This window comes from Priapulus caudatus, unplaced genomic scaffold (assembly GCF_000485595.1).
Source record: "Priapulus caudatus unplaced genomic scaffold, Priapulus_caudatus-5.0.1 Scaffold9, whole genome shotgun sequence".
In the NCBI taxonomy this organism is placed as follows: domain Eukaryota; kingdom Metazoa; phylum Priapulida; class Priapulimorpha; order Priapulimorphida; family Priapulidae; genus Priapulus; species Priapulus caudatus.
In genome coordinates this window covers 81,934-91,535 of record NW_014577070.1, presented here as the reverse complement: position 1 = coordinate 91,535, position 9,602 = coordinate 81,934, and the positions used below count along the sequence as shown (strand labels likewise).

Here is a 9,602-nt window from a genome sequence, read left to right as displayed (position 1 = left end):
AGAGAGAGAGAGAGAAAGAGAGAGAGAGAGAGAAGAGAGAGAAAGAGAGAGAGGAGAGAAGAGAGAGCAGAGAGAGCAGAGAGCAGAGAGAAGAGAGAGAGCAGAGAGAGAGAGAGAGAGAGAGAGAGAGAGGGGGGAAGTAGACAGCCAAGATGCGCGGGACCTTGCACGCGCTTGCATGTTTTCGAGTTCATTACTTGGTTAATTGCGGCACGAAAGCTCTCGTGTGTCATACAGAGATATATTTCTCATGACGACATCGATAATGGTCCCTGCAAACGAGGTGCCAATATCCCATATATATTTTGTAAAGCGTCTGTCGTTGTGCTATTTATAACGGATCTCAATTATTCATGTTCATCGTGCACGAGCATGTTTGCAGTGCGTAAATGTAATGATCAAACTTAATTATAGATACATTTAATTATTTTTTAAACATTTATGCAAGTACGGCTTATGTGGCAGTGGCATCATGAGATGGCGGAGGCTGCAGGTAATTGAAACGACATTTTGTCTAGGGTATGCCGACACCTACCTCATACAATATCTTTTCAAATATTAAAACAAAAGATACACTTAACCAAATTCATAAGTGCATAATACGATAATGCGCATAACACAAAGAGGATTCCATGAAGACTTGCGTTGTAAGGGATGGTTAGCAGACAGACAGACAGACTGACAGCCGACAGATAGATAGACAGGCAGACCGATAAAGCGATAGGGGGAGATTACGAGAGGCGGATCTTAATGGCCTTGAGACTATTTTCCTCGTTTTTTGTCGTTGCCATAATTCAAACTGCCCCTAAAGTAATGATGTCATTAAAAAATTCTCTTATCGCAAAACCAAGATTCGTGTCCCAACTCCTGTTTGTGTCAGCACGCACCACTTCCTTCCACAATTTTAACTATTTTGCACCGGGCATGGCCTGGACACATTTCCCTGTGTCCACACATTTCAAATCCTGCGACTTTCAACAAGCAAAGGCTTTAGTGTAGAGCCTCATATGTCGCCGGCTACTGATGAGGTTATTTAGCTGCCATTTACTCTAGCTCGGCTAAATGCATCTGCGCCATGTTTGTATACAAAATGGTTCGCTGCCATTACCAGGGACGATTCACTTTCATGCCATTAGCCACGACCATGACTCGCCTTTCGTATACATCACAAGCACTACATATGAGGCAACTACGCCAGTGCATACACGCAGCCGAGAGAAGCCACGGGGCCCATTGTTATCGCGAATCAAGGCAGTTTGTTCTGTTAGCGATCCAAAGCGTACAGATACACACAGAAGTTGGTAAAAAAACGTTTTGCCTTCGGATACGTGCTAAGCGCAAATCGTACCGCACGCGCGCCACTGTGCATAAGCCCACAATGAGTATTGTAGACTATATAATTGGTGAATACATTTTGTGATTCTCTGTTTTGTGATTCTATATAGACTATATCTTACGTGAGTTTGTGCATAGTGGCGTGCGTGTGGTAATAATGTATGTTGTAGAGAAGCAATTGAACGGCATTTACTTGGAATTATCAGGTGGTAGAGAACACATAAACATTAGTACTTTGGTCGCAAATACAATTTGTGACTATTTACTATCATATTATCTATAAACCCAGCTTATGAATACCTGCCTTGGTAAAACATTTTGCGCCGCCTGAACGAATAATCTTGAGTCAACCCAGTTTTAACAATAAGAAACTATATTCAAAGAAGTTGCATGCACTGGTACTTGTGTCCATATTATCATTACCATGATATCAAACCACAAGGATATTGATGTATGTGTAACACTATCTGGCGGCGCAATGTGAAACAAATCAAAGAGACAAAAAATGATCAGGCGCTCTCTAGTGTTATTACTACGTGTTAGAAATCGTAAATGGGGTTTGTTTGGATTTCGACATTCGCGCACGCACGAACGGACGCACGGACGCACGCATGACGGAAGGAATAGCAGGGAGAAGATTGCGGAAAGGTGTGCGAGCGTAAGAACGGTGGAGGGCGAGGAACTGACAACCAGAGAGATGGGGAAGAAAACCACAGTGAGCGAGCAAGAGAGGAAGAAAGGAACAGATAACGAGAGAACAGGAGAAAGAGAGAGAGAGAGATGAGAGAGAGAGATAGGAGCAGTAAGAGAAAGTGCGCACTATAGAGCGAGAAAAGAAAGCAGACAGAGCGATATCTAGCTAGAATGAGGGAGTGAGGGCGCGTTTTCACCTGCAGCGCCAGCGCGCCGCGCGCCTGCGCATGCTCCAACCCCGCAAGTGTATAAGTGCGACCAATCGCTGATTCATTTGGTAATAGCGCGCCGCGAATAGCATAGACTGCAGCTCTTTTCCCGCAGCCGTGCGCTCGGCAGCGTAACGTAACTACGGCTTCCTCTTCCTCAGGCACGCATCCCGCCGTGTTGTCATCGACTGTGCGCGATCTACGTTATGCCCGGCGACCAACGACAGCATAAACAGCCGAAGCTGTAGCATTAACGAAAGCGACTATATCTTGAGAAGCAAGCAGTAGCATTAACGAAAGCGACTATATCTTGAGAAGCAGTAGCGTCAACGAAAGCCACTATATCTTGGGATGCAGTAACATCAACGAAAGCGACTATATCTTGAGAAGCAGCAGCGGCGGCGGCAACGATGGCATTGGCGGCAGTGCAGGCGCGCGGTGTATACGATGATGCCGACGACGTGCTCGGTGTCAGACCTGATGATTGCATGCGAGCGACGTCGGCGGGCTACCGACAGCAACAACGATGATGACTGAACAGACTCTTGGCGATTTCATACAGCGTCTATTCATCCGCGACGACAGCGGAGACGCCGGCGACACCGACGACGACGGAGCCGCCGCGTCGGCAATGAGCGCGACGTCGCAGCACGTGCCGACGTCCCTCGGACGCGCCCAGCTCGCTGACAACGTGCTGCGATTCGCAGCGCTCGGCGGCGATGTGGCGAACGTTACGGCCGTGACGACGACGTCGACGATGGCGACGTCCAGCGAGCTGGCGGACTTTTACAATGACTCGATGTTCAACGGGACGACGCAGGAACAGTTCAACTTCACCGTGCAGCCACCGGACCTGACGAGCGGGCGCGCATGGTGGGCGGTGATCCTCATCGTATTTCCGCTGCTGACAATGTTTGGCAACACGCTCGTCGTGCTGAGCGTTTACAAGGAACGCAGCCTGCAGTCGGTAACCAACTACTTCATCGTTTCGCTGGCCGTTGCTGACATCATGGTCGGCACGCTCGTCATGCCGTTTGCAGTCTACAACGAGGTGAGCTATACACACACACACACGTGTGCATACGTCATTCCACTGGCAGCAAGAACAAGCCCGCACGTACAACACACACGCGGCCATTGACTATATATAACTACATTGTTGTATTATATAGTCAATGGCCGCGTGTGTGTTGTACGTGCGGGCTTGTTCTTGCTGCCAGTGGTTATTCCTGCGTGTGTGTGTGCGTGCGTGTGTGTGCGTGTGTGTGCGCGTGCGCGTTGATTATACTTATCACCATTCGTCATTATTCGTACATTCAATATCTTTTATTACCAATACATAATTTATTTCATACACGCTACATGTATTGATACATGTATACATGTACACATATATTGTTTACATTGTATATATTATGTAAGTCTACGTGAGTGTAACTGCGTTTATTCAATGTTCTAGCTGTGCGCCTCATATTCGCGCTATTGATATGATATCTTGCCCTCCTCTGCAGCTTACGTCTGTAGCTATTACGTCTACCGAATCAGCCGACTTTCTTGTAACATTGCAGTAGCATATATCGCCGCAACTTGCCTTCGTTTTGTAGCGATGTCTACAAACGACGTGACTGATGCGCCGCAATTGTCATCGGAATAATATCAAGAGCTTGCAATGCATCTATGTATGATTAGCTTTTGATATTATCAAGAGCCGGCTCTTCTTTATACGCTCTTGATATTCTCCATAGCATAGTCGATATGTCGTGACTGTGCTAGCGGGTGCGGCGCAACCGCGCTGTATAGGTATAGAAACACATTTTTGTAAATAAACGCGAGATGGGTGCACGGGAACGTTTCAATAATAAAATAAGGGTAAAGAAAAACGAAATGTATTTACTACCAAAGTCTTAATGCTTGTCTATTTTTTTTTCCATATATTTGTTGTTAACAGTTCAGATGCTCGGTCCTCTGCCACATACATTTTTACCGCACGCACGCCACGGTGCATAAACTCAAAGAAAGATAGAGTGTATCTTGTTGTGAGTTTGTGTGCAGCGGCGTGCGTGCGTGCGCTGAAATTGTGTGTTGCAGAGGAGCATTTAAACGACGTTAGTACATGGAATTATTAGTCGATAGCGAGTACATAAACATAGAGATTTTGATAGTAAATACATTTCGTTTTTAATAGCCATCGTTTTATCATTGAAACGTTCGATCTGCACGTGAATACGTGCACGTAGCGTGCTCGGATGTTATTTTAAGTCATTACTCAGTTGAAGTTGTTAGTGACAATTTTAACGTACGACGGTTATACGTTTGGATTTGCGTGTGAGGTTACGTGATCTGTGGAGCGCGTTCCGTGCGCCGCGCGCGTCTGCTGTGTGCGCAGTGTTGTGTGTGTGTGTACGTTGCGTTGCGATGGCATGTTTGCGTCGTCGCTGTGCTGTGCCGTGCGTGCGTGGGTTGCGTTGCGTGCGCGGTGTATATATATAGTTATATATATACATATGTGTGCGTGGGTGCGTGCGTGTGTGTGTGTGTGTGTGTATGCGCGCGCGCGTGGGTGCGCGTGTGTGCGCGCGCGCCGTGCGTGCGTGATGATGTGTATTGAGTGTGTTGTTCGTGTGTGTTGTGTTGTGTGTGTGTGTGTGTGTGTTTCTTTGTTTGTTTGTTTGTTTGTTTGTTTATTGGGGAGAAGGAGAGAAATAGAGAAGAGGGAGAGGGAAGCGCGTCATAGGAAAACGAAAGAGATTAGACGCTCGTCCTTGCCTACATGCCGGTGATGTTTTTATCATTTCCACTCGAAAACACAACGTTTGACTGCAGTAAAAGAATGTTGTTTCGGCAACGAATTGCGGACTAGACAAGAACTGCTATGTTAACGACTTGTAACAGCGCTGGTGACAAATAAACGCGACAAGAAATAAGAGTTCGATAACATTTGATTGAAAAGACCGCTAATTCTGCTAATGCTAATTGCTAATTCTCGCTTATACTGGCTCCTAAGTACGCCGCCTAGCATTTGCGCTAGACGAATTTCCGGTGTTTTCGGGTGAGACCGTGTCGGTGGGCGCGCGCGTGTGCGTGTGAGTATGCGTGTATGGGTTTGCGCGTGCATATGTGTGCGCGCGTATGTGTTCGAGCTTGCATGTATGCGCGTGGCGATCGACAGGCAAAGAGCTGAATATAAAAAGCGCTAAATTACGCCTGGGAAGGAGAGAATGCGTACGTCAAGAAGTAAAATGCTAGGCTCTAAACCACACGACAAGGAAGAGAAGGCCATGGTATCCGGGATCACTTTAACGAGATGTGTTGAATTATGACCTTCCATGCCTTGACTGCTGCGCCATCCCCTTTTATGCCCACCCCCATGTGTTTGTTCATTCACGGTCCATGTGTGATGATCTCAGATTGCAGAGCAGTCTTTCCCGGCATGACCCACGTTCGACTATAGAACGGTGACGTCATGCAAAATATTCCGCTGTAGGGGAAATCGAAGAATCACTCATAAATGCGGAGAAATAATCGAGGCGCATATATTAGCATAGTCGGCGGCATGCCAAGATCGTCGTTGATGTACAGGAGGAGCAGGTCCTGATCGAGATTATGTTTACACAATGAATACATCGATATGTATGGGCCGGGCACGCACGCACGATCCTCATCACTGGTACGCGCGCGCTGTCGCTCTCTCTTTTCGCTCCCCCACATCTCTCTCGCTCTCCCTCTCTTTCTCACTCCATCGAACAGCAGCAGAAAGAACAGCAGCAGCAATAGCAGCAGTAGCAGTAGCAGGCAACAACAACAGCAGCAACAACAACAACAACAACAACAACAACAACAACAACAGCATCAGCAACAACAAAACCACTAGCGGCAGCGTCATCAACAGCAACAGTAACAGCAGCAGAAGCAGCGGCGTCAGCAGCAGCAAAAACAGAACCAACAGCTCCGGCGGCGGCGGCGGTGATAGCGTCAGCAGCAGCGTCAGCAGCCGCGGCGCTTGCGGTCGTAGTGTGAGCAGAAGCAGCAGCGGCGACAGTAATCGCCGCAACAGCAGCAGCGTGCACACGACCTCAGCCCGCGCTCGGACCCTCTCATCTGATTAACTAATACGTTACACTTAAAAGGGTGACACGATCGCCTGCGCGAACACAAAGGCGTCGCCCGCGACCGTCGCGAATTTCTGTGCAGCGTCGGCGGGCGCATCGTGCAGCGACCAATCGCCGGCCGCCGATCGGCGACTAATGCGGTGATCGGTGGGCAATGCAATTGCTTGCGGTCTGTCGGCCGTAAATGACGCTCCGATATTGTCATCAGCTTTCTCTGATGGCTTGTTAACACGCCGAGTTCTCCTCTAGCAGTCTCGGCGTCGGTACGCCGACGTCGCAGGTGCGAGCGCTGGTAGATGTGTTATGGTCAAGCAATATAGATAGCTATAGCTGCATGGTCAAGCAATATAGAAGCTACAGCTGCATGGTCAAGCAATATAGATAGCTACTTCTGCATGGTCAAGCCATATAGATAGCTATAGCTGCATGGTCAAGTAATATAGACAACTACCGCGAGCTCTTGAAAAAGTCTCAGCCTGCTCTCCAGCGACCCCCCCCCCACCCCACCCCAATTTACAGCGTCGTTAAAGCCGCAGTAAATTACTAATGTTTTCCTCGACGACGACGACGTGTATGTGCTACTTGTGCACGGCGACCAATTAGGTCGTCGCCTGCGTCCGACGACATAATTGCATTGCATGAAATGTCAAGAACATGATAATTTACAATTATCACGAGGGCGCCGAGACGGGATTCGCTGCTGATGCTGACGATACATGCGGGAAAAAAAACACGCATGAGAAGCGAATACACTCTGGAGAGGAAAAAAACATATAGCGGAAGACGCGCGGGAGAGACTGCCGTGTGGGAGAGATAGACGCGTGGGGGAGGGGAGACAGACGTATGGGCGAGAAAGACATGTAGGAGAGACAGACTCGTGGGGAAAACAAACGTGTGGGGGAGACAGGCGTACTGGTGAGAAAGACGCACGGGAAAGACAGACGTACAGAAAAGACCGAGGCGAGGAAGAGACAAACCAGCGAAAAAGAGAGAGAGAGAAAGAGAGAGAGAGAGAGAAAGAGAGAGAAAGAGAGAGAGAGAGAAGAGAGAAGAGAGAGAGAGAGAGAGTGACACCGAGAGAAAGCGAGAGTGGGAGAAAGACAAAGAAAGACAGCGAGAGAAAGGGAGTGAGAAAGAAATCGATGATAATTACATGTACGAATAAATGCTTAGTAGTTTTACCTGCCTTCCACCGGCAAACAGTATACTGCGCGCTAAAAACTTTTAAAAAAAACTCAAAAAACGTTTAACAAAAATTTCACCAAAGACGGACGCGATCGCCATGCAGAGGTACCCACACGAGGAGTGCACGCGCGCCAAGACGCGCCAACGACACGTTTGCACACAACCTTTTTGTTCTTTTTTCAACAAATGTTCTTTTGTAATCGTAACTACTTTTCTCACATAGACGGCTCATGCAAATTTGTCTCGACCCTCGCCGATGCTCGATGACGTCATGAATCTGCGCACACACACACACAATGCTAGCGTTTTTCCGTGCTCGGGCTTTCAATATATGTGACAATTACGCTCCGGCAAGCGGAGATCTATTTAGTAGAGCTTCAGGCTAGCGTGAAGTGGGAGGCATAGACGAGAGTAGATAAGTGGTTGGGAGGGTATGCATTTAGCTAGTTAGGTAGGAAGGTGGGTGGGTGGTTGCGTGGGTGAGTCGGTAGGTTTGGATAGCTGGGTCAGGTAATACAGAGTCGCATGATATAACATGGGTAGACTATAAACTACATGATATCATGATGATATAACACAGGTCATACAGAGTCGCATGATATAACATGGGTAGACTATAAACTATAATGATATAACACACATATAATCCACAATTGCACGGTATAATATGGGTAGACTATGAACTACATGATATAACACACATGTAATCCACAATTGCATGATATAATATGGGTAGACTATGAACTACATGATATAACACACATGTAATCCACAATTGCATGATATAATTAACTAGCTCCAAGAAACGGTCTTGCTAGGGTTAGAAGACTGTATAGACAATCAGTCGCACAGCCTCGTCGGGCTAGATATAACGGGGGTAGACTACAGGCTACCTAATATAACATAGGTAGGCTGGAAAGTATTGACGTAACATAGAAAGACTACACGATATAACACGTTAGGCTAGAGGCAACATGATATAGCCTATAACATAGATATACTGCTTGCTGCCTCATATAAAACTGGTGGACTAAAGGCTATACAAGCTATGACACAGGTATAGACTACAGGCCCCAGTATATAACAGTGCGAGGCTGCGGGCTATACATGATATAGAACACGGGTATATTCTACAGGCTATATGATAGGTTCAAAACTACGTAATATACCACGGATAGACTACACTTGATACTAGATACAATAATGTAACCCAAACACAGGATAGGGCCCTATCCAGCCCTATCCCTGGCAGGATAGGATAATACCCCTATCCTGTGTTTGGGTTACATTATTGTATCTACACTAGATACATGCTATCAAGATGCTATCAAGAGTACATAATAGCATATCTCTATTATCTCTATTACGTGCATACATATCCATTATGTACATACATACTCTATACATCTCTATTATGTATTCTTGCTGCTATAATCGGATGTAGTACGTTTTTGCGTCGTGCAACATGAATATAGCCTACAGGCGGCATATAGGCTATTACCCGGCTAAGCTTACACGGCTTTTAGTCTGTGGGAACGGTGAATTGCAACGACGGCTGGCGGCGGCCAGGCAAGGTCACACATCTGTGCCAGATGTAAACAAGCGCAGTTTATTGCCGTAACCAGAGTAATCGCCGGCACAGACGCGGAAACGGCAAATCTCCTTAATTTACGCGATAGCTCGCAAAACGGCCGCGCCGATTGGAAAAAGATGTGCTGCTCGATTGAAGGTCGAAACTGCTGATAGTCGTAAGCCGACACTGCCACCAGGGGGCGGGCGTGAGACCCATATATGCACCCGTACCGCCACCTGGTGATTTTTGCGCGCTGTAATTAGGTGTGCCGGGTCAGGTTTTTTGGCACTTGTACTCGTATGATCGAGCGCGCATACGTAACCGCGTAGTTTCATGGATGGTTTCACTACGGTCTGTTTTGTTAATCTCTGATAGAACTTGTCATCGTCGCTATTTACAGACAGCCAATTATCTCTCTCGCTCTCTCTCTCTCTCTCTCTCTCTCTCTCTCTCTCTCTCTCTCTCTCTCTCTCTCTCTCTCTCTCTCTCTCTCTCTCT

General features: G+C 47.2%; 1 protein-coding gene across 1 annotated transcript in view; it reads left to right on the top strand.

Moving 5' to 3' along the window:
* Positions 1-2,909: 2,909 nt before the first annotated feature.
* LOC106806523 (dopamine D2-like receptor) overlaps positions 2,910-9,602 on the top strand; it is a 43,571-nt gene continuing 36,878 nt past the window's right edge. The window contains exon 1 of the mRNA XM_014808496.1: positions 2,910-3,288. Within this exon, the coding sequence (XP_014663982.1) occupies positions 2,995-3,288 (294 nt within the window). The 5' untranslated portion in view covers positions 2,910-2,994. The remainder of the gene's footprint in view (positions 3,289-9,602) is intronic.